The 24,997-nt window shown below is 40.7% G+C and overlaps 2 protein-coding genes across 6 annotated transcripts in view; one reads left to right on the top strand and one right to left on the bottom strand.

The window, feature by feature from the left end:
• The window catches only part of NAXD (NAD(P)HX dehydratase), a 51,220-nt gene extending 47,005 nt beyond the window's left edge, over nucleotides 1-4,215 (top strand). For all 5 annotated transcript variants that reach the window (XM_062601699.1, XM_062601697.1, XM_062601696.1 and 2 more), the window contains one exon: nucleotides 1,972-4,215. In XM_062601699.1, coding sequence (XP_062457683.1) covers nucleotides 1,972-2,122 — 151 coding nt within the window. In that variant the 3' untranslated portion in view covers nucleotides 2,123-4,215. The remainder of the gene's footprint in view (nucleotides 1-1,971) is intronic.
• Nucleotides 4,216-5,506: 1,291 nt separating this feature from the next.
• The window catches only part of CARS2 (cysteinyl-tRNA synthetase 2, mitochondrial), a 42,168-nt gene continuing 22,677 nt past the window's right edge, over nucleotides 5,507-24,997 (bottom strand). Inside the window, exons 10-15 of the mRNA XM_062601701.1 lie at nucleotides 24,745-24,811; nucleotides 19,515-19,653; nucleotides 17,496-17,619; nucleotides 15,346-15,444; nucleotides 11,258-11,518; nucleotides 5,507-5,748 (exon numbers count right to left, since the gene is read on the bottom strand). Of these exons, the coding sequence (XP_062457685.1) occupies nucleotides 5,674-5,748; nucleotides 11,258-11,518; nucleotides 15,346-15,444; nucleotides 17,496-17,619; nucleotides 19,515-19,653; nucleotides 24,745-24,811 (765 nt within the window). The 3' untranslated portion in view covers nucleotides 5,507-5,673. The remainder of the gene's footprint in view (nucleotides 5,749-11,257; nucleotides 11,519-15,345; nucleotides 15,445-17,495; nucleotides 17,620-19,514; nucleotides 19,654-24,744; nucleotides 24,812-24,997) is intronic.

Below are 24,997 nucleotides of genomic sequence, written 5' to 3'. Positions count from 1 at the left end.
CAGAACTGTCTTTACTTTGTAGGTGAAAGAAAGTGGGAGAATCTAATTGGCATCAGCACTACATTGTGCCTCCTGCAGCGTTGTTAAGGTGACCTTTCTCAAAAACTTGCAATGCTTTTCTTATCTTGTATACTTCAGGAAAGGAGAAGCTGTTTGACTTCAGTGAGTCAAGGCCTCAGCTGCTAGACTGCACTGTAGGCAGTCTGCTAGTCCTCCCACACTTGTGGCTGGGCTGGGTTGTTTCAAAATGGATTTGTACAAAGCGGGATCTTAAAATAGGTTAAGATTGCTTTGGCATTCAAGGATTCTAATGGTATAGCACGTAGGATTCACTTTAGTAAATAGGCAGGATGCTAAAGTGATGGAATATGGTATGTAATAAACTAGTTATTTGGTAGCCTTAGAAATAGGTACAAAACCTTAAGTTGTCTTGAGCCCAAAAGTCCATGCGCAGTTGCGACTCTGAAGAGTTACATGCAGGATTGTGACTCTAAAGATGACTTAAATGTTCACCACTCTTGCACCTTGATGAGTGTATGAAGTTGCTGTTTTGAGGAGAAAGAAGCTGCCCTGCTAACGCCTAAGCTTAAATAACCACATTCTGCTTTGCCTGTGCTTTATATAGTAATCCTTTACAAAACTGGTACTTTGCACAGAGATCAGGAGGTCTGTAGTGACTTTTGGCCAACTGTAATCCAGCCTGGACTGAGCCTTGTGTGGTTTGTAAGCAGTCAGCAGCCAAAGCCCACAGCTGGCAACTTATTTATTCTGCGGTTGTTTGACTTTGCTCTGGTGCCATAAGGGCAGCAGAAACAGCTCCTCCAGCTTGAGCTGTGAGAAGGTGCATTGCAGGAGGCAGCTCAGTGCTGCCATCACTGGCAGCTCTTAAATGTGTTGCAGGGCAGCCTTAATTTCTGCTGTTGTCTGCACCCCTTTGAAGCTGATCTAATGAAATACAATGACCCTTAGTGCAGTCACTGAGGTATTTATGCATCTTCTTGTTGACCATCTAAGGGGCCAACCTGGTGGTGCCTGAGCCCAGTGCCATCTCTGAGAGCAGGCCCCCTCTGTTGCCTGTGTTGACAGGGAATTAAGAAGTTAAAGCAGAAGGCAACAGAGAAAGAAAAGTGTATTTCTTGTAGGCCACCTTAGATGAGGGATCACTGTCTGAGCCACTCCATTTTTAAGCACTCTTATACCAGTGCAAGTGCAAAAGGGATTCAGGCTCATCACAAAGAAGCTCCCAGGCTCTTTGTGGGGAAGAAGGATGCGTGTCAGACCTCAGAGCACCGTAGTAGAGACTCATTTTTGCATGAGGCAAAAGATAGCTTGAAGCTACACATTGGTCATCCTGTCCTGCCTCAGAGCAGTGCCCGTAGCCCTATGTGAAATTGCCTATTGTCTGCAATTGTGCCATATAAAACTATGCTGTTACTCGATAAGAGGGAAGGAAAGGGAGTTAAGACTGCTAGGTGAGACTTTAGTATCCCTCTGAAGGAAAGGAAGAGATTTTACATAGGTAAAACTAGACATGGAACACCTGTTTACCCGTTTTTAACAAGTATATTTTTCTTTTGCACCTTTCAGCTGTGCTATTGTTTCTCATTCAGTCATGTGCTATGCTGTGGGAAGGGAAATATTTTTTAGAAAAAAAATCAGCTGAAGATGCTCTGCAATACAAGAATCTTACTTAAAGACCTTCCCTACAATGCTGACAAACACGTATGGGTCCTAAGATCATGTCTACCATGGCAACAAAAGTAGAGGGATTGAAGAATCTCAGAAGTATGGTAGCCAACTTTGTGCGTGCAAGTGGTATCAATGCTGAATTACATGCCACTATATCATGTATTTCAGTTGAACTGAGTTCACCTGCAGCTCTCTTATTATTAGCCTTAGGAATAGCACGGGACTCTGCTTTAGAAAAATATGTTCAAATTTTGTTTATAATTATTTATTTTTCCCTTCTAGTCAAAATCCGTTTCTAGTGGCTGCATTTGGAGCTTGCTCTCTTACAAGGCAATGTAACAACCAAGCCTTTCAAAAATTTGGACGTTCAATGACTGCCTCTGATATGGTTTCAGAAGTTGGAACAGCTTTTAACAAACTTTTTGAAACCTGAAGCCAAAGCAGCAGACACGAAGAAAAGGAAGAACAATGACTGCAAGAATAATTACATTTACAGTAGAATTTACATAAGTAATGCACCCTTTCAAGTGCTGTAGCAGCATTGGTATGCTAGGTAATTTTTTTTTTTATTTTTAAGAATAGAAAAATATGATTAATGTAGATATTTTTTAAGAGTTTGGAATACAAAAATGTTTTGGCTGAAATAAGCTGTAGTTGCAGATCTGTTCTAATATAATAAAACTAAACTGAAAGTATTCCTTTGTTCTTTTTCATAGTTATTGAGCAATAACTAAAGTGTGAACTGCAAAAAATGCACTTGATATTTAGATGAAAGTAAAACTTCCACCAGCTCAGTTCAATTTCTTTGCTCACACCAAGGTTGCATTGATTCCATTCTTAGACTGTGTCTAGAATTAGCTATTGCACTTCATTTTTCATCATGCTAATATAGTCAATTAAAAAAAAAAAGCCTCTTTAGAAAGGGAATGCATGAGAATTGCTTTAGATTTTGAATATAATTAGTTGCCTTTGTCCATTCCCAGTCCCAGAGGCAGCATTCATTTTGACAATACATCCCCTCCTGCAATATGGATTGACTTTTTTTTTTTTTTTTTTGAAAAAAAATCCCCACTGCAGAATAAGGATGTACTATAGGTATATTAGCATTAAACAATAATTGTTCTTATCTGAGAAAGTTTTACTTAATATTTTTTCAGCTGCTCTCAACTCATTTAGAACTGAATATGATAAACTCTGTGAAATTATCTTTTGCAAAAGTTGGTACTAGGTATGGTGAGAAACTTAGTGCTGCTATAGTGCAAATTGCCTGCTGAACTAGAGCTCTGAGACCATCGGTGCACATGTGTATATGTGGCTCTTTGTCAACCGGCAGAAAAAATTAATTGTACAAACAAAAGCAGACAGCCACACCTATTTATTTGTACAGTCTTGGTGTACATAGGCAATCATATACTGCAAGCTGAAGGTAGGACTAGAAAAACAGTGGAAGGGGGCTTGAGCTCTTGAGTTTCAGCAACTGAGTTTATAGGCTTTTTGCTCTCATCAATATCAGCACAGCGACAGCACTTATTTCTAATGTAATGGCCATGTCTGGCTCATTGGCAGAGCTGATGACTGTTGCAAAGAGAAAGTTCCGTGGGATTTTTGCACAACATCATTTCTTAAAATTTTTTGGCAATTCAGTCTAAGATTATAGGGATTGAACCAATATGGAGAGAGGGGCACATTCATTCAAAGTACGCTTACAAAAAACATCAATAAGGTTAGAAAGTGGATTAGTACAGGAACAGGCATATGAAGTGTCTAGTTATTAAAATAATGTTATGTATTCATTTCAAACACTCTTTCAGTGATCTAATACTAGATTGGAATATGGTGTCATGCATACTGGTCAGATTGTGTTTTCACACCTTGCAATAGCTTGTCACAAAAAACACCTGAAATTATAAAGGCTGCTCTGAATATTTCCCTCCTGCCCTTGTAATTAATACTTCTGGATGCACTGTGACTACTACCTCACCCCAATACATTTTTGTTTTTCTTTTAAAACCAGCTACCTATTTTTAAAATAGGTTTTTAAATATTTGCTCATTTTGATCTATGAGGGTTCACAAACGAGCAACTGTCTACTCATAAGAGCTGGATTTTCAGTGTTTAATTTAAGCAGTTTTGTAAACTGTCTAACATCCTTGGGGAAGATACGCTACTGTTGTTTCTGCCACTGAAACTCTTTGAGAAGCCTGAATCCTTCTAAATAAAATTATAAAATTAAAACTGATTTTAAAACTGCTACTGCATTTCTTTATAAAAATGAACATTTTGGTATTTGGAACATCAATGGTTTTATTTCAAAATTGCATTTGTAGGCAAAGCCAAATCAATTAACTGCAATCAGTACAGATTTCAATCTGTGGTGTTGGTTTTAAATCTACCTAAAAGTTGTAACTTTGTTATTCACCAATGTAAACAAACTGTTACAATTTAATTTTACAACATTCTGGAAATGTAGCAATTTCTTTCCATAGGAAATAAAAATATAGCAAATAAACTGTGGTGCATACTGTGTTTGGTGTGTTACTGGTTTAATTATATTTCACCAAACTCTGTCTGGTGGTGTAATTGTATTTCCCACAAAGGCTGACCTGACAGCTGGAAGGAAAATGTTTGTCATTCATTCTAGTTTATTATTGGTGCAAAGAATACAGCCAATAAATTTAAAATAGGAACAGTAAAAATAAGCATCTACCTAAGTGTTCATAATGAAGAGTTCCTCTGCCTTCTATTGAAGTAGTGGTAACCACAAAGGTAGCAGAACCACAACTACAGATTTTATTCTCAACCATATAAAAGAAAGCTTTTATCCTTCTGAACAGATTACTTGTGGGAACTATATTTTCAAAATGATTTCTTATATATGAGCCCACGTTCTTTTCCCCATCTTTTCACAAATTGATTTGAACATTAAAGTATTTGTACCAGTAGAGGAGTCCATACCACACAGAAATTCAGCCAATAGCATGTAGCTATATAGAAGGCAATAGCCTTCTAACATAGAAGGCGGATTCTCTGCATCTCCCTGCATCCACACCAGCCAGTTAATCTTTTAAAGGAAAAAAGACAAAAAAGTCTAAGCAACTTGCTTAAAAATCCATGCAGGCAAAAGCATGCCTTAATGCACAATGTGTAAGAGCTATTTTATTTGCAATACTGATGCTTAACACTGATCCAAACTGATGACCTTCCCTTGTCCTTGGACAAGTACATTACAGTTGATTTCATTCACCTCTGAAATAGATGCAGATTACTTTACAGAGGAATTAATAACCAAACAGGTTATACACTAAACATACTAAATATTATTTTCCAGTTCTGATGGCTTGATCCTAAACATGCTGTGCTTTCAGTGTTAGGAAAATCTCAATGTACTTTGTGCAAAAGCAAACTGTAAGACTTAAGGTAGATGGATAGCATCTCAATATGGTTAAAACTTTCAGAGTCAACACTGCACCACAAAAACATTTCAAGGTTCAAAGAGTTATCTCCTCCTATGCCTGAGAAAATATAATTAAGTTATTAATAAAATAAATTATAATTGAACTAGTGTTCTCACCTGCAGAGGTGGGTGTAAGTTTCTGCCTCTGTTTTTTAGTTCTCAGGGCCAGCTCAGCAAAACTGTGTGCAAATGCAGACCAGGTAGCAATTGAGCCTGGGGCATTTTCTGCATTGGAACATACTGAAGCATGTGTTAGACAACACCGATGCTCCACTGCTTCTGATGCTCCACTGCTTCTGAACTGCAGTGTATTTTGGATGCTTGCAGAGCCGCCACCTCATGCACGCCAACTGAGAGTCGAAGTAACAGCTAAGTTCTTTTATATTTACTGAATAACAGCATAGCATTTTTGTTCAGAATACGTTGTATGTCTGTTAGCCATTCTGTTCTGAAGGTTTTATTTGGAAATTATTAATATTTACAACTGTTCCAAAAGCAACTGCAATCAAAAAAAGTCCAGTAATGAAGGATCAGCTTTTTTCCTCATTCTTCTGCTCTGCTTGCTCTCCTTCCACAATTTCCCAGGTTGAAACAGCAGTTCTGTCCTGTAAGAATAAATAAGTGGGTTAATCCTAGCAGTTGAGATTATGCAGGTACCTGTATCTGGTTAAATCCCGTTCAGTATGTCCTGCAACATACCAGATAGATATAAATAAGTGTGGAGCATTTTTGTCTTTAAATATATGTGAAAGACAGTTTTCAAGTAAGCTTCATATAGCAAAACTATTAATCAAGTTAGTTAGGCAAAAAAACACAAACAAAAAACGGTAACGATACCACTTCACAGAACACCTTCACTCCTAATACTCAGCAGTAGAAAACAAACTCATGATTCTCCCCAAGCAGTTCAGAAGGAAAAAAAACACTACAAGAACAAATGTAAATGCTTTCGTACAGCATGCTGCAGCAGGTGTATGATGTCTCAGATGAGTAACTTCTGAAACTCACAAAGAAGTCAGTGAATTTTCATGTTAAATCTTCTATTGTATATGGAAAAACATCTCTCTTCTAGGGCCAGTACATGAGAATAAATTACCTAACACATTTGGTCTCACTGAGTTTTAAGAATGATAGTAGTCTGTTGCTGTATCTGTAAGGGACTACTGTCACAGTTTTGACAGAATATACAGTCAAACTGGTCATTTCTAATTTTTACAATCTAGCTGTTTGATTTTTTTTCCATTTTCAACAATTGAATATTAAATATTTAACATGCTAAAATGTTAAATGAGCTCTAACTTACAAAAGTGACTGAAGTAGAATGCACAATTAAAGTGAAAACTTTTGATACTTAAGTATCTTACTACTCCATTTTTCTCTTAACAGCACAGATTATCTTACATAAGTTTGCATTTAATGCACGGTTATAATCACATGAAAAGATTGATGGATAGTTTGTTCAGTTTGCTGCAAGTTTTGTAACTTCAGACAAACACATCAGCATCTACACTCAGCAGCAGCAAAGGAGAAACCAGTGTAACAAATAATAAAGTTATAAACTGAAGGAGAAAGCCTCTCTTTGAAGCTGATTTTTAACTGAATTAACCTAGAAGCATTCTCTAGTTTGCCACCTACACTTTAGCCAACTCTTTCCCACTAGTCCAAATCCATCAGGCTTTTAATGGAAATGAGGCTCTTCTATTGGTCTCCCTCCCTCCTATCCATTAACTGTAGAACACGCTAGTTGATTTCAACCACATTTGATAAAGGGATATCAAGTAACTCCAACAGAAGAAGAAAGCATATAGAATGCGGAAGAGGGGACAGGCTACTTAGGAGGATTATAGGAATGCTGTCAAGAGTATGTAGAGATGCAATGAGGAAGGCTAAGGCCCATTTAGAATTAAATCTGGCAAGGGATGTTAAGGACAAGAAGGGCTTCTTCAAATACATCAGTAGCAAGAGGAAGACTAGAGAAAATGCGGGCCCGCTACTGAATGGGACGGGGGCCCTGGTGGCAAGGGATACAGAGAAGGCAGAATTACTGAATGTCTTCTTTGCTTCAGTCTTCACTGCTAAGGGCAGCCCTCAAGAATCCCAGAGCCTGGATGCAAGAGAGAAAGACTGGAGAAAGGAGGACTTTCCTTTGGTTGAGGAGGAAAGGATTAGAGGTCTTCTGGGCAAGCTAGACATCCACAGATCCATGGGCCCTGATGGGATGCACCCACAGGTACTGAGGCAGCCGGCAGATGTTGTTGCCAGGTCGCTCTCCATCACCTTTGAAAAGTTCTGGAGAACTGGAGAGATGCCTGAGGACTGGAAGAAAGCCAATGTCACTGCAGTCTTCAAGAAGGGTAAGAAGGAGGACCCAGGCAACTATAGGCTGGTCAGCCTCAGCTCCATCCCTGGAAAGGTGATGGAACAGCTCATTCTGGATGTCATCTCCAGACACATGGAGGATTAGAAGGTGATCAGGAGTAGCCAGCAGGGATTCACCACGGGGAAAAATCATGCTTAACTAATCTGATGCTTAACAAAGCCTTCTCTGATGGAACGACTGGCTGGGTAGATGGGGGAAGGGCAGTGGACGTTGTGTACCTTGAATTCGGCAAGGCTTTTGTCACTGTCTCCCATAACATCCTCCTAGAGAAGATCAGAAAGTGTGGGTTAGATGAGTGGACTGTGAGGTGGATTGAGAAGTGGCTGAAAGGCAGAGCTCAGAGAGTTGTCACCAGTGGCATGGAGTCTAGTTGGAGGCCTGTGGCTAGTGGTGTCCCCCAGGGCTCAGGACTGGGTCCCATCCTGTTCAACTTACTCATCAATGACCTGGATGAGGGGACAGAGTGCCTCCTCAGCAAGTTTGCTGAGGATACCAAGCTGGGAGGAGTGGCTGATACACCTGAGGGCTGTGCTGCCATTCAGAGAGACCTGGACAGGCTGGAGAGCTGGTCAGAGAGGAACCTCCTGAGGTTCAACAAGGGCAAGTGCAGAGTCCTGCACCTAGGGAGAAAAAACCGAAGGCACCACTACAGGCTAGGGGCTGACCTGCTGTAAAGCAGCTCTGCAGAGAAAGACCTGGGAGTGCTGGTAGATGACAGGTTGACCATGAGCCAGCAATGTGCCCTTGTGGCCAAGAAGGCCAGTGGTCTCCTGGGGTGCCTTAGGAAGAGTGTTGCCAGCAGGTCGAGGGAGGTGATCCTGCCCCTCTACTCAGCCCTGGGGAGGCCTCATCTAAAGCACTACATCCAATTCTGGGCTCCCCAGGACAAGAGAGACATAGAGCTACTGCAGAGAGTCCAGCAAAGGGCTACAAAGATGATCAGAGGGCTGGAGCACCTGCCCTGTGAGGAACGGCTGCGAGAGCTGGGCCTCTTCAGCCTGGGGAAGAGAAGACTGAGGGGGGATCTGATCAATGTGTACAAGTACCTAAAGGGAGGGTGTCAAGGGGATGGGGACAAACTCTTTTCAGTTGTCCCGTGTGACAGGACAAGAGGCAATGGGCAGAAATTGAAGCACAGGAAGCTCCGCCTGACCGTGAGGGGGAATTTCTTCCCTGTGAGAGTGACGGAGCACTGGCACAGGTTGCCCAGAGAGGTTGTGGAGTCTCCTTCTCTGGAGATGTTCAAAGCCCACCTGGATGCAACCTTGTTTAACATGCTCTAGGTGACCCTGCTGAGCAGGGGGGGGTTGGACTAGATGATCTCCAGAGGTCCCTTCCAACCTTACTAATTCTGTGATTCTGTGAAGTTAACAGATCCCTTAGAGCATGTATCATGGCATTCATAAAAGTTTCATGAAAATCAGTGGCTGGGTAGGAAAAAAAAAGCAATTCAAATTACTTCCTCAGCTGCTTACTAGGCAAATAAAACCCAGCCACTGTGTTGCCATCACGTAGTTGGCAGTAGCCAACACAAACCAGTCAATCAGCCCAGACAAACAGATGGAGGACACAGGAGGCCAGAGGATGGTTGGGAAGCTTTAGGACAGAGCAAGAAAGTACAGGTACTCTCAGGAGAGCAGGCTGAGGATGAGATCCAGAGGTGCAGTACTTTAGGAAACCTGGCTTTGCTCTGGGGTTCTTAATTTCGAGAGTGACAAAAAGAACTTCATGTGCTTTGCCTGCCCAGTCTTCTCCAGCAGTGTCTTTCCAACAGTGCTACATCTTTCAACAGAGTTTCTCATCCTTGCTTCAGAAACAGGACACAAACATAGTGGAACTGAGGCCATGCAATGAAAGGACAGCTTTAAGACTGCCAGTATTAATTGCTGCAGTGGTAACAAACAGAAATTATGTAAAGTATTTTACTTGTATTACTTTATGAAGACTGTGTGCTGTCATATCTTGCATGTCCACACTACAGCAATGCAACTCTGATGTTCTGCTTGAATTCAAGAGTGAGACAAAGGAATTAAATGCCCACAAGATAGGTACTGCCATATTTAATCATTTAGAAGGGAGCTCTAAGTACTGAAACAGAGGATGCTGGATTTCTGCTATAGTTCACAGGAAAAGTTAGGGTCACTGGAAGGCCAGAGACTTTCACTTGTTAGGTGGCAGCAGCAAGGAAAGAAGTTCTGCTTTGGACCTACACTGTGTGTGCATGCATGTGCGTATGTGTGCATGTGCACACACACGCACACGTATGCCTGGTCTTCAGGAGTAAACTCCCGGGACAAGCAGGAGACAGGTTATGTTGAGCTCTAGGCTACTAAACAAACTGAAATATTAGCTAAACTGAAATACTGAAAAAAAAATTAAATAAATTGAAGGGCCTGAATCCTGGCTAAGGCCAATTTCTAGCAGGTTATTAAATGGCTGTAGATCATGTACAAAACAAAACAAAGCAAAGAAATCCTCAAAAGGCAGGGGACTGCAGCTGTTTTGCCACACAGATCAGAAGGGCTTCTTTGTCTCCAACATTTTGTTTCAGCGAAGTTCTGTTTGGATCTGGGAATCTTCCCAGCAGATAAGTGATGCTGAGGATTGAGTTATGTACAAACATGTTATGGAAGCAGTTGTTCCAACTTCCCAGTCTTGCTTTGCTTTCACAGCTGTAGCTCATCACCAGCATGCTTCAGCCCCTTACCTCTTTTAATATCCGCACATTCACCTTTATGTGAAATCAAGAAACATCTGACCACATTTCACATTCACTTTTAATAGATGTGTTGAGAAATGACAGCTCTCGCATTTAGCAATTAAAGGAGATTCATGGATGTATGCTGTCACTCCTTGATGGAATTGTGCTTTTCATACTCCCGTTCGTAAAATGATGCAAAGTGACTATGCACAGCTCAAGTCAAGAGCAAGTAAAAAAAAAAAAAAATAGAACAGTATAAACTGAAGAGGGAGTAGAGGATTACTCTAAGCATAAGGAGCAATACTGAATCAACAAAGGCTGAAGGTGAGAAGGGCAGCAAAGCAAGAGGAATTGGAAGAAGCAGGACCCACTGAAGAAGATAATGCAGCATCTTGAAACCAGGAGGAGACAGTGAATCAATGAAGGGATTTCTCTTGAGGGTAAGACATGGTTGGGACAATGAAAGAAGAAAAATAACAGTGGCATTAGTAATGGACTAAAAGTAGAAAGTGGAGTAGAAAGCGGATTCACACAGGAATCAAGCAAAGCAATTACGGATTAGAAGCAATTAGGAATGAATCTATCAAAGAAAGAGGCTTTCTTGCGAGGATTTTGCTTTTTGGAGGGGGAATATGGGGAAGAGGTGATATTTTTATAACTTACCTATTTACTTTTCAGTTCCACTGCAATCTTTTCAAAACCTCACACATTACTGCTAGCCTTTCTTCTGGATTAAACTCAGGCTACTTAAGGATTTCTGAACATGATGGGATTTTCAGTGGCTACGTAATACTCCCTTAGTAATTGCAAAAGTAGGTATAGCTTGCATGGAGACATGTGGTTGAAGGGTAGTAGAAGAGAAGGCTAGCAGTACAATCAGGCAAGAGCTTAATTACTGCCTCCTGTTATTGCAGTCATATAGGGAGCAGGACACAATACTAGAAGCTGCTGACAAAGGGTACGAAGGGCAAAATTAAATCCTTAGGAAAAAAAGAATACTGACAGTCACACAAAGACAGTAACTATCTTGTACCTTTATATGGATTCCAAAAGCAGCAAGGTCTTGACGCAGATGGTCACAAGCCTCCAGGAGGGGTTTTCTCTCCTGCATTAATTGCTGTCTCTTTTCTTTCTGTTCTTGTTTTGATCCTTTTGATCCCACGGTACCTTCCATTTGCATAGTTTCTGTTGCTTCAGGCAGAGCAAGAGCATAATTACGCACCTTCGTACGGAAGCTTACAAGCTCATCAATCACATTAGAGAGCATAGCTGAATTTCCTCCTTCCAGAGCAACCTATAAATCAAATACATTGTTTTAAAAACATCTGAAAGTAAGTTAAAAAAAATCACAGTTTTGTAGCACATACTAAGGCCTTCTTACCTCTCTTGGTTGTGCATCTTCAATTATACTGATATAATTAGAACATCACACTCCCTACTAACGCTGGACAGAAGTTACAGTACAGTATGACCATGCACATTCAAAGTAGTTCAGCATATTCTTATATAGGAAAGAGTCTATCTCAGAGCAAAGGGTACTCATGTCAATATAACATGCTGCATAATTCAGCTGTGGAACTCATTGCCACAGGAAATCCCTGGATGCCAGAAGCATGCATAAATTTAAAAAGGGATTAGACAAATTAATGGAAGAAAAGCCTGCTAACAGCTGTCAGACAGGAATGAAAACGCAGGTTCCAGCTCAGAGCCCCTAGGCTGTAAATTTCTGCAGAGCTAAAGAGCATACCAGTCTCATGTTCTGTTTTTGAACTCCAGACCCTCCTCAAGAAATGCAAACAAGGAAGACTATTAAGTACTTTTGCTTTAAATCCCTAGACTAACCTTTCCTCTTCACACCTGGAAACTCTGTGGAAAAACCACCCTAAATATGCAGAACTTTATCTGATCCTCCTCAAGTTTCAGCCAGCCAGCAAAACTGGACCAACTAAGAACCAGTCACTGTGCAGACTGCATGTTTGTCAGTTGTTAGTTGGCCCTCTCCCCTCTCGAGCAGCCTCAGAGTTGCCTCCGCCCTACTGCGTCTTGACAGAAGTCTAGAATGTAAACACTGTGGGAAGCGAATTGCCTCTCTATTCCTAGGCTCCCATGCTGATGGCTGCTAGGATGAGCAGCTCAGGTGCTATCAGAAGAGAAACACTTGGCTCTGACACAGCGAGGTTCAGGGGCTCACTCTCAATAGGGAAAACACTCCTATTTCTCATTAGAGGCAAACTCCTAAAGCAGGAGGAAAAGGACAAACCTACAACAATCAAGAAAGCACAGCCACAGGATTTTACATCTAAGAGACGAGAGGGGGAGCAGACAAAGCAGCAGTGAAACGTAAAGCACACCGATGCTGGAGGGTAAAATAGCTGGCAGTGACACCTGCCTCGGAGCAGAAGAGCAGCAGAGTAACTAAAGCCGGGGGACTGGGTCTAGTCACAGAGCAGCAGGCTGGAATTGAAAGGAAGGAGTTTCAAAGGCCACTGACTGAGGCAAACAAGTAAAAAGAGGAGGCGGCGAGGGGGACCATATAAGGGCTAGAGTTTGAGACGCTCGATGGTCTGAACAATCATAAAAGGTTGCAAACATACTAAAGAAGTTTACGAGATTGAAGAAGGTAATAAATGCAAGTGCCTGAAACGTTCCACTGTAACCTGGGACAGAAGAAAGAGCATGCTAAATACACTGATGCAGAAGCAAAGGTGAATGATGAGAGGAAATAAGCGACATGTCTCTACAGAAACCACAGCCAGCGTTCAAACCAGGCCCCTCCTCAGGAGACAGGGATGAGAACCTCCAAAAGGAGGGACAGCATTAGAACATGAACTGACATGATTTCTGTGTAAAACATTGGCTCTGAGAGTCCGTACAATCAGTAATTTCTTCTGTAGTACCAACCAATCCAGCATGCTTTGTATGGAAACTTGCTCCTTGCCTATCCCAAATACAATCAGCTGTTTGCTCTCTTCTGCACCTCAAATACTCATCTTTTCAGCACAGCTAAAAATCTTTTTGCTCACTAACTGACCAGTCACGATGGTTTCCACTCATCAGCTAGACTCCCCAGCAGTAACTAGCAAGACTGCCTAAGAGATAGATGTATACCTAGCCTTATATCCTGTTAGTTAGAAATTTAAGATAGATTTGTCTCATCTACCTGTGGTTGTCTAGGCTCCCTCCCTAGCCAATGGAGAAAGACAGAAGGATCTTTATACAGTCATCAGACTGAGAGGAACTGTCCTTTAGAGGAACCTGTCTCTCTACATTAGACTATAAGGCTAATTACTTCAGATGAATCCCATCCTAAAATAGAGAGGGCCCAATTAGAGACAGCCCAAATACTGTCTCCGAGTAGCTGCTGTATTAAATTGCTAGCACAGAAGTGGCCAGGTCAGTACTCTTCCAGACAAATAGTGCACTTGGTAGATTTGGACAGTTTAGGGATCATCCATGATAAGCTGTGTGTTATGTGGCTACCTTGTTTTGGAGATCAAAAAAGTATTAGCTGCCAGGCTGTGAGTTGAGGTGTCCTAGCTGGTCTCAAGGTCAGAAAACAGACTCTGGCCCATTTTATTTACTAGCCTGTGGTAGCCCAAGGACCTTGTAAAAAAGAGAGACATCAGAAAGCTCTATGTTGAAAATTAAAAAGAGAGAGACAGAAGAATGTGATACACTGTTCCTCCCAAGTCTGCCTCACACTCACACCTGCTGCTGACTCTGATGCCCTGGAAAAACTACCACAGCACACAAAAAAGAGAAGTATTCAGGCACTTATTTCAGCAATGTACAGACAGCCCAGAACTCAGAGGAATGACTTCTACATCCAATTTACACATAAATAGAAGCATTCAGTATGTCACAGAAAACTAAACATGACAAATGCATGGGTTGTAAGGAGTAACAAATAGGCAAATCATATGCAACAGTTGTTTTGAAAGAAATTTTAAAAAATTTACAGAAGTAAAGGCAATACATGCATTTATTACTATACAGTGTCTGATTTTCACAGGATAAATAAATAGTTGTGTTTCTTTTTTTTTTTTTTTTTAATTCTCTTCCACCTTCCCTAGCCAATAAATTCTGGTGGAACAGTTTTTTCTAAATAAAGTTTTCAACCTCCATTCAGCTCCAGAGTAATGAACCTACAGAAGACAAGCACAGAACAGCTTGCTAGTTCTAGCTAGCTCCAACATCTTTCCTCACTTAAACTGCCTCTCTGTCACATACTGTTAGGATGTTGCCTTTGTATTTATCATTTGGTTCATACAATACTCATTTTGTCCCACCTTTTCTACACTGACATTGAATGCCAGGTTGGCGTCCAACCTGGGTGCAACGTCCTGCTGGAGAAAGCCCTGCCTTTCCCTGCAGCCTGGTCCCCTGCAATCCCTCTTCCCCACAGTCCAGGCCATGCGCCTTCAGATCTCCCCTCCCTGCTCAGTGTCTCCCAGCTGATGCCAGCCCTTTAACTGCCACCGACCCTTCAACCACCTGCCCAGCATCATGCTTTAATTGCCTCCTCCAAGGCCTACAACACACCACAGCCCTTCCTACTGCCTTCATGCTCCAAGACATTTTGTTCCAGGCCCCACAGCCCAGAAGAGCATGCAGCACTCTGTGCTCCGCTTTGTTCCCCTCACCCTGTATTGGCTCAAAGCAGAGCAGCCCCTTTCCCAGCACCCTGGTTTTCTGCAGAGGAACAGAACCCTAGCTCCAGCTGCACAGTTCAGAAGTACCTGTCAAAGTCAGCCTGGACACAACCATGTGAAAAAGAAAAGGCAGCAGGGGAAAACCAGATAACTAGTAGTACCAACTTAAAAGGCCTTCACTAACAACTTTTTCTTGCTTCATTCCTCAAACTTTCATTTGCAGAATATGACTGCTGCAGCAAGTCTCAGAGGAGTATATAAAAGAAATGAGCCCACATTTTGCCTTGTTCTGTTCTAACTGCTCAAATGCTATGATGTCTTAGGAGAGCAGGAACTGCAAGTGATACAGAAAGATTTACTAAATTCATAAATAACTCTCTCATATCTGACACTTTCAAAAAGTGTTCCATAAAAAATAACACTGGCACTGTTACTACACCATAGCACATACAGAATAAATGCTTTGTACCTGTTTTTCTCCAAAGGACATTCCAAGGGCGTTAAAAAAGCCCTCTATATAGGAAATCATGCTTCCATACACAACAGAGCTTCTAGGAGATCCAGTTTCCTGTTTAAAAAAAAAATCAGAAGAGATTGTTCAGTTAAAATATATTGCGAAACTCAGCAGCCATCTATAGGCTAGTCCACAAGGGAAAACTACTGCCAATTACAGAGACCTACTTCTACCAGTAAAACCTGCTCAGGTGGGAGCTTTTACACAGATATAAAAGCACGTTTCAGTGATTCTCCTTACAACACACAGGAAGATTGAAGTAAATGGGGCAGAGGAGGAGCTTATTATCAGCATGCACAGCAAGGAGAAAAGATGCATGGAACTACAATGCATTACAGGTCCACAGTAAATTAGACCTAAAAATAACACTCTTGTGTATGAAAGGGCTATGTGTATGGAAACAAAATAAAGGAACAAAATCACAGCTTTAAGGACGACCATACAATAAACAGAAAAAAAAATAAAACCCCAAACTTCTGAGTGTCTTATTTAAATACTGTAAACTCTGCACTGAGTTAGTTTATGCTGTTTGGCCATGTCCTGCCAGCACCAGCCATCAGCAGTAGCTGAACACATTTTTAAGATCACATATGCTTATTTCTTTCCTCTACATTTATTCCCCTTGGAAAAAAAAAGATTAAATGACAGATTCTGGGAAGAGATTTAAGGGCCTGATGTCTGGGGGGCGGCCGGGATGAGGGGAAATAATGACACATGCACAATCAAACTAGGAGCTGGTACTGGATTTTATCTGATATCTCTGTTAGGGCTTGGGATAAGCCACAGACATTTGCAAAGCATTTGCAAAGGACCTGAACTGGAAGGAACTGAAGTGAACTGCTGAGGAAAAGAAACAGGAATGTACAAATTAAGACAAGAATTATGGGAAGATTAAAAAGAAGAATGTATTGTGCTTACATGAATTTACTCAAACAGTTCTTGAAGAGAAAAGTACATGGACATTCAGTAATAAGCAAAATTTAAAAAGCTGGATTGCACTCAAAAAACTATTACAGCCAGGAAAGATCCAACTCTGAGTCAATTGTTTTTCAGATACTCCAACCAATTCTTAATAAAAAGACTGACAGAGTGTATTCAAAGAAAATGAGTAAAAATAATTAGCAAAATAAAAATATCTTCATTTAAAGAGTGGTGATAGTGTTATAGTTCCCTACTGCAAACCAATTTGACTCCGGGATTTGCTCAGAGAAACATTTTTAAAAAATACACACACACACACACACATATATATATATATGGAAAGCTGCTCCTTAGGCTTGAGATAATATAAAACTAGCGCTAAAACATGGCCAGTAGAAGGTAGGATTTTTAAGCTAATCAGTAAATTCTATCTTAAAATCAGTTATTACTGTACACTCAGTGTTTCTTTTCCAGCACAAAAATGGTGGACCTCATGAAACCAGTAATTAAGAAGCACAACAACAAGGCTAAGCAATCTACCCTGAGCAAAAAAAGGCAAAAACAGAATTAGAAGTTCTTCAGACTGTGTTTATTGCTCAGATCTTGTCGTGACCAGATGCTTCTTTTGTGTCAGCATCAAGAGATCTTAATAGGGCCTCAATTTACCACAAGTTATCTGAAGATGAGGACTCATGCAGGCATGCTGAGGCCACCGTTATAACTGACTTCTCCCAGTAGCAGAAGTCACTCACTCAAAGCTGAATTCATCACCATGACACACCTGCAACTGATCATCTACCAACCCTCTCCCCCCCCCCCCAGCCCCATCTATTTTCCTTAAGCCAATTTCTATGCATGGATATTAAGCCTGCAAGTGCAGTAAGAACATAAGAACAGCATTAAAATTAGCAGCATGTTGCAATGGCTTCAGGTCTTTCAAAAACCTTACGTATGAACTATATAGGGCAGCAGGAAAGAAACATACTTTGGACACAATGAAGCATAAGACAGTAGTATACTATTCCTGTGATACAGTCAGGACAAATGGGTACCATTAAGGTCAACAATTTATGGGGCTTTGTTTCTGCCAGTTTCCTGTGTGAACAATAAACTAATCTGTCTGCATTAAACAGTAGGACAGTGGACAGCTGTCATTTTCTGATCTCTGTATCCTAATGGGTTACCTTAGTAACAGCCTTAAGCTGTCTGTTGCCATGGTGAATGAGGTCCATAATTGCTGCAACAGCCCTGGAGGTGTCAAAGTCATCTGCAAATGCAGCCTTCACATTTACTTTTGTGTTGGCTAGCCTTCAAGAAAAAAAGGTAACATTTAAGACAAGACAAACAAGATACCAGCAGTATGCTGAATTCATCAACTATTCAGCCAGAGGGAGTCATCTAAAGGACACTGTCATTTCATTCTTAGCTGTTCCTTGATGGGAGACACTGATCAGAAGAAAATACATTTTTCAGTTGCAAGGGAAAAAAACTCATGCCCGTCAAAAAGTGCTATATCCATTCAATAAATACATCATTTATCACAAACACCAACAATGGGAGAGTTATGTTTGCCTTAATCTGTTAAAACAGATGGAAAATTAGGTTGCAATCAAGCACATTAACCAATTTCACTAAGTTCTTCTTTCCAGAAGCCTATTTTCATGCTAATGGTGCATTTCTCTTCCAAATTCATGCTACACAGGCTGCTTCACTGCTTGGTAAGAGAGCTGAACCAGGGTCAGCTAGAAGTCTTGTGGCAGCACTGTATGACCTGCTGGAAGAAACTGGCTCAGAAGTATGCTCTATTTTCTTACTTCCTAGCCTAGCTGAATTCCAGCATTTTGACTTCACTCTACTTGGCTAAGACAGAAAGCTCTGGCAAAAAAGTTTGAGAGTCAAGAGCCAGTGGCAACTTGTATTTGTTGTCACAGAACCAATATTACCACTACAGTTGGTTTGAAAAGTGGAAGGCGAAGTCAAGGGAATAAATGGCAAGCTGCAAACAATCGCTCACGGCTCTCTCTTGTACAAAGCTAGATGAATCAAATGTTTATAGCCACTGACTTGAGAACACTGTTTCGCAATAAAACCCACAGAGCACAGTTACCTGGGGAGCTTCAAACTATCCAAGTAACTCTGGGGCTCTTCTTTACCCTGTTTTTCCTCTTTCCAGGAGTTTTTGCCTAGAATGACAGCCTCCTCTCAGGTATCAGATGGCTGCTACCCTAATCTTTCCCACCCAAGCTCTCCTCTGAGTTTCCCCTTCTATCTTGAATACTTATCATTTTCCAGATTAAGAGATCTGTTCCATTTAGTTGTTCTTACACTTAGTGATACAAAAGCTTTGCCCTCCCGTAAGTCCTCCACTGACAATCCATTTCAGCTTCCTCATCTACCCCATATTCTACATTTCTGTACTCTTCCTCTCCTCAGCAAGTCTCCTGTAGCCTCCTGCTGAAAACTAGTTATAAAATTTGGCAAGAGCAAGTTAACTCATCTCTCCCTTGTAACATGCCCCATTGCTCCTTACAAGTCTTAGTCGGTACAGCAAGAAGCTCTTTGCCAAGACATGCGTGCACCACAAGGATGCTGTCTCTCACTTCTACAGCACAGAGCATTCCCCCTCTCATGATATAGCACAGAGCTGCTTGTATATCACTTCAGAGGATTCAGCCCCTCTCCTACCTTAATTCCAGAGCACTATACATCTCAGCTTTGCACACAATACAATCCACATCTTTCCACTTTGAGATAACATTTGACTTGTGGAAAGGACTCCAAAAAAGATTCTCCTTGTCACTGCAAGGGTCCCACCAACTGTAATTTAATTTTTCCCTGCATCATCTCTATCTTGGCCAGTTTCTTAGTAACCCCCCTCTGACCTTTGCTCCATGCCAGAATGCCAACTAGTTTGACTACATCCTCACATGCCTGAAACATACTACTTTCCAGTTGTTCTCTTTCTTCTTCAATTACTTATATACAGTTCTATTTACATCACAAGTCACTTTATAACATCAGTCATAGCAAAAATAGCAACTCTTCGTGCTGGGTGGCAGGGAACACTGCTTCTCAGTCCCTCTTCTTGTTCTGCTTCTTGAACAGCAATCAGTTCGCTATAAAGTTCAGCCCTCTGAGCCAGTCAGCAATTTGCAAATTACTGCTCACATAATCAGTCTTTGAGATACAGGAAATGCACTTACCTTTCCCACAGTATGTCTTCCCTAACAGGGTCACATACCAGCTGTCCTTTTATATAAGCATTTGCATCTTTAATAAAAGAGGAAATTGCCTGAAGAAGGTGCTTTGCATCATTCATGGTCTCGTCACTAAATTCTACTGCTAAGAAAATAAAAACTGTATTCAGGCATTATGACACAGAGGATGTTGTCTATCATACACAGGAACAATATTCTAAGAAACAATAATTCCAGGATATGAGTTCTTTATTATTTGTCACAGCAGACTTCTCTCAAAGTTACTTGCATATTTAGATGCAAGTATTCTGTTTTTCCAGGCACACTAGGTGAATGGAATGAATATAGAAGACAATCATTAAATGAGACAAAGTATAACCTAGTGAAACAGAATTAGATTGATTCGAAGAACATTTGGAAGCTTACTAAAGCAACAGATACACAATTTTAAGCTTCTTTTCAGTACTGCATCTTTCTGTCAAATCATTATTCCAAAGTACTTGGATCAGATATATTTCTGATCATTCCCTCAGATTTAGGCATGGAAGATACACCTTTGATCTCCCTCTTAATTTCATTCCTATTCTAATTTATGTAGGCATGATCTGTCTTTGGAGACTTCTAAAGATACCTAATCCTTGACACTGATTCTATAAGGAATAGCCATCACTTACTGTTAAAGTCCTTTTTCACAAGCATCTAAAAATGCAGATACACCTAAATTTCACAGCTGAGATTCTGCACTATGTATACAATTCATTCACAATATCATGGCTGAACTGCCATATTAGCCTTCTAAGGTAACTTCTAAAGAAAATATAAATTGCTTAAACTTGTAAGCACGTACCTGGAATAGGACTCATCATACAATTTACACACTTAGATATAAGCCCAGCTGATCTGGGCTTTCTTTATAGTCAGTGGAAAGAAAACTGTAAGCAAAATGCTGCACCTTATCCTAAGTAGAGTGCTACACTACAATGAGATCTGCTATACCCTAACCCTAGAGTGCTTCCTTTCCCACTGACTAGAAAGACTACATTAGACTCCCCCTGCTAACATCAGTATGCATGGATGCATACGGATGCAATGTTATGGATGCTGTTACCACATTCAAAGGGATTCTAGCTTTATTATCCAATTAAGCTTAGGGGACTACCAATATTTACTTCTGCTGATTCAGATTTAAGCAGTGTTTCTCTCATTTTGCCTATGCCCTTAGAAGTGCAAGTACTGGACTAGTCCACTGGCACTTTGACTGAGAGCTGCCATCACAACTAGGGAATTTTTCTATTAACAAAGTAATGCACAATTTACTGTAAAAGATCAGCAACAGAACATAATTCAGACTTCACACAAGACAGTTCACCTGACTTCAGCAGAAGTTGTGTCCACCAAGGACAGGCCTAAGTTTAAATGTATTCCTTCTTACAATACCACATCAGAGTAAATTACTTGCATTCAAGGGCACACATCCAGTGAAGTACCACTTTACCATTTTATGTCTGATCTCTGCACTAACATACATCTAAAGTAATGCTCACACTGTATTCCTAATCTCATCAGCACTGAGCATGACCTATAGTTTCCACAGCCATCTCAGTTCTGCTTCTGTGCAAAACAGCTATAATTTGTGCAATTATCCAACACTACAGTCACATACTCATTAGAGAAGAGTGAGTGTGGAGATAGAATTAAGAGAGCAGAAGCAGCCAGATGTGAGATCTGATCTTAGTTTCATTAGCAAATCCCAAAGCCTAACTATTTAAACAGACTTTCCATAGGATTTACTCCAGCATAACTAAGGCAAAGGTCTGAAACTGTATTTGTCAAATTTTCCTCTTTTGTTCCACTAAAAATCTGCATCACTGTCTCATTAACATCACATTTAAAATTAAGCTTTACTAAGCTTTTTAAAAGACCGATGTACTGACTTTTAAAAACGATAAGATATTGAAAGAGATCATTTATATCCACTTACATAACTAAACTGATCTCTTTGGTTACTGGAACTCCAAGAATGCCTGATGAAAGTTTATTCTGATGAAGCCCACTTTGGTTAAAGCCATTCCTCACTGATTTACAGCATTCTTCTAAACTACCATTTACAGTCACTGCAAATGCACAGTCCAGCACAACTACGTCTATTTCTAGAAATTCTCATTGTACTGACTAATCCTTCACTACTTTATTAACAAATGCATCAACAAATCACAAAATAACAGAACATTTATTAGGACCTACTAGTAATTAAAGACCAAAACAAACAAAATGTTATAGCTCACTTAAAAAAAAAAAAAAATCACAAATTCACTGAACCTATTGCCGAAGATGAGCACAGTGTTTTCTGGACAGAAACCCATTGTCTACAGCAAGTTTACAGCACCTTCATGTAACAGCAAAAGCAAAGCCACCTTTGGTGGGATGCAAGAAGAAAAGCAGTGACTAATAGGTAGGTCCCATAGAGCCTTGGAGATGACATCTATCACTTTAAACTGCACCCAGAAGCAGCCTGGCAGGCATAGGCAGCAGTGTATGTTAATAGTAGGGCACCATGCTCTAGTTGCTGCCTGATACACTTAGGAAACACCTTTTCCCAACAGCCCTAAGTGTACCAAACTCCGATGATCTAGGTTAAGAGGGAGATGGCTACAGGCATCAGCCACAGTGGAAGCAAAAGGTCTGGTCACTGCTCCCAGCACTCAGAGTAATCTAGACTAATTCTTCCTCACCAAACTGAGACCACTGACACTGAGCTCCAGCCTGTGTGCCCAGATCTCTGGGACAGCAGGGATCCACCAAGCTTATCAACAAAATACATAGATAAAAGCCCATTCATTGCTGGATAGCACAGCAGGCCCTCTTTCTCCTTCTCTCTGGCTGTTTTTTTTTTTCCACATGCTATGAGCAGATAGAGAAGGTGATGAGTGAAGTGGTCCCCCTGCAAAGACACAATGTGAAAGACAGGAGAGCAGTGCTTCTCTCTCCTTCAGCTTGCTCCTCAGAGGATGGATGACTGAGACCAGTTTATTTTGAGAAAGAGATACATCAGCGAAATCTCATGGTCTGTAGTAATGTTACTTGCAGAGCCAACATCTTACAAGCATCTTCTAATTAGATGCTTTGCCTGTGACCTAAGTTATCACATAATTAGGAACACAGAAGGTGCTCAGGTAATCATAGATCATAGAATTGGTAAGGTTGGAAGGGACCTCTGGAAATCATCCAGTCCAACCCTCAAATGAGTGGCCTGTACGGGGATCAAACCTGTGACCTTGGCATTATTAGCACCACCCTCTAACCAACTGAACTAAATCTAACCCCAATCACAGAAAGCAAGACAAAGAGGAATGCAGTTAAACTGCATCTTTCAGTCAAACTAAATGGATAGGATGAACACACACTGCATAATAAAAAAATAAAAAATAAAAAAATAATAAAAAGAAAAAAGGCTCAGGAGAGGGAGCTAACCTCAGCTGTTTATCTGACAACAGCCTTGTATTCAGCACTGCATCCTGCCTCATAATGTGCCAAGTGCAGCAGACTTTCAAGCAATTTGTACCTGCTCAGTGGCTTACTGGCAGCATATTCTAATATAACACCCACAGTTTCCTTTTATCTAAGCCACCTGTACTTCACAGGTAGCACTTTGTTTTTAATCAGAGGAAGATGTTAACCTGTAAGTAAAGCAAAAACTTGTCATGTCCTTCCTAGATTGGCTCAACTGCAGCTAGTTCACCAGCAGTAGTAAAGAGTGTGCAGGCAGCTCTCAGTTGCACTTCTGTCAATACCATTCCTTGCCCTGGGGGCAATCTTAGAAATTTCTAATCATTCAGCTTTTGTTTACAAAACAAACATATATGATAGTGTTGTAGGTCCTATCCTTTTCTCTTTTCATTTTAAAAATGCATTTGTTTAAGACTCCCAAGTGCCCCCAGCTGCAGTCAGAGAGCCATTTATGCATTCACAATTTATTTTGTCCTCTGACAGAGACCCTGAGGAAACAGCCAGGCATACCATCCTCCCCGCTGCCTCACTCCACAGCAGTTGTGCTCTCCAATGCTTGCCCCCTCTCCTACCCTAAACATGGGCTTATTTGGCAGCAAGTCTCCCTCCAAAATTTGCCCTTCCCTTTACATGATGGTAGAGGTTGGCAGTCAAGAATCTGCTGTCTCTTGCTATCTCATTGTTTGAAATATTTCAGAAACACACAGCATTCCTAAGGCCTTCGTCTGCCTTACAAGAGTGAGGCTACACCAGGAAGATCACACCGATAGTTCCTGCAAGCAGCTCAAGGTATTAATAAGCAAGAAGATTTCTCAGTCCAAGAACTGCACATCCATAAAGATTCACAGCATGTCACATACCGACAGATATTAGCAAAGCAACAGAACCGTGACCAGAGCAGTTCTCCCAGTCTTACTGCTAGAGGTGCTTTATCTGAGGCATATAGAGGCCTGCTTAAATAGCACAGCAGGTGTTTCAGCATGCTCCAGCATCTCATTACAATACTAAGAGAGTCAACAAACCAGATGATCCAAAACCAGTTATAAAACTGCCATCCTTCTTTGACAAGTATCAATCAACTGATAAAAATGCTATCTGTATAAACATGTCTTTTAGTTAAAAGCAGCATTTGCTTGTTGGAAGCACTCTGGTGTAGACAGAGAAGCTAACAAAATTCCCCTCACCTCCACCTGCTAGTATTTTTTGCCAACTTAAGATGATCATTAGCTCATCAAGTATTCATCAGCTTCACTGCACCACAGAACTCCTTGAATGCTGAGTAACTCCACAGGGCAAATCACAAAACAGCAGGGAAATGAAAAAATTATTAGCAAGCCCTTGTCATACCCTACAGGAATATAAGGTAAAGTCCTATCTAGATCTCTCTCCAAATACAGCTGATCACGAACTGACTGTAACAGATACAAATCAGAGATGAAGGTAATTCATTAACTGAAAGTGCAATTAATTGAGAGCTGCAATTAACTGAAATTCAGGAAGGTATCTAAACACATGCTTAAGTACTGTCTTTGGTAAAGTTGCTTTTCTAAATGATAGCCTGAGAGCCACCCTACAGAGCACAGTGAACCTTTCCATTTACAAAATCAAAACTTCAAGGCACCTCAAAGAAGAAACCCACTTCACTGCACCACTGGATCCTCAGGTCTCAGGAAGTATGTGCAAAAAGGCATGCATATCTTAACAAAGAATTGTTTTATTTTTTTCTTACCTGAGCTGTATCTACTGCGCAAACAAAACATCCTGAATTGATCGGATGAGAATTTCTTCAGAAAATCCTAAAATCCACCAACAAAAAGGCAATTTTATCAAATAACAACTTTTTGTTGAGTTGTTCTGCCCTCTTTTATTAGTTTCACAGACTATTTCAGACCAACTAACATTACAAATAACCTGTGTCTGTAGTTAAAGATAAGCTTAAAGCTCTAATGTCTAAACTGAATAGAATCAAATTCCATATAGAT

The sequence above is a fragment of the Rhea pennata genome, chromosome 1 (assembly GCF_028389875.1).
Source record: "Rhea pennata isolate bPtePen1 chromosome 1, bPtePen1.pri, whole genome shotgun sequence".
Lineage (NCBI taxonomy): Eukaryota > Metazoa > Chordata > Aves > Rheiformes > Rheidae > Rhea > Rhea pennata.
This window is presented reverse-complemented; position numbering and strand designations above follow the sequence as displayed.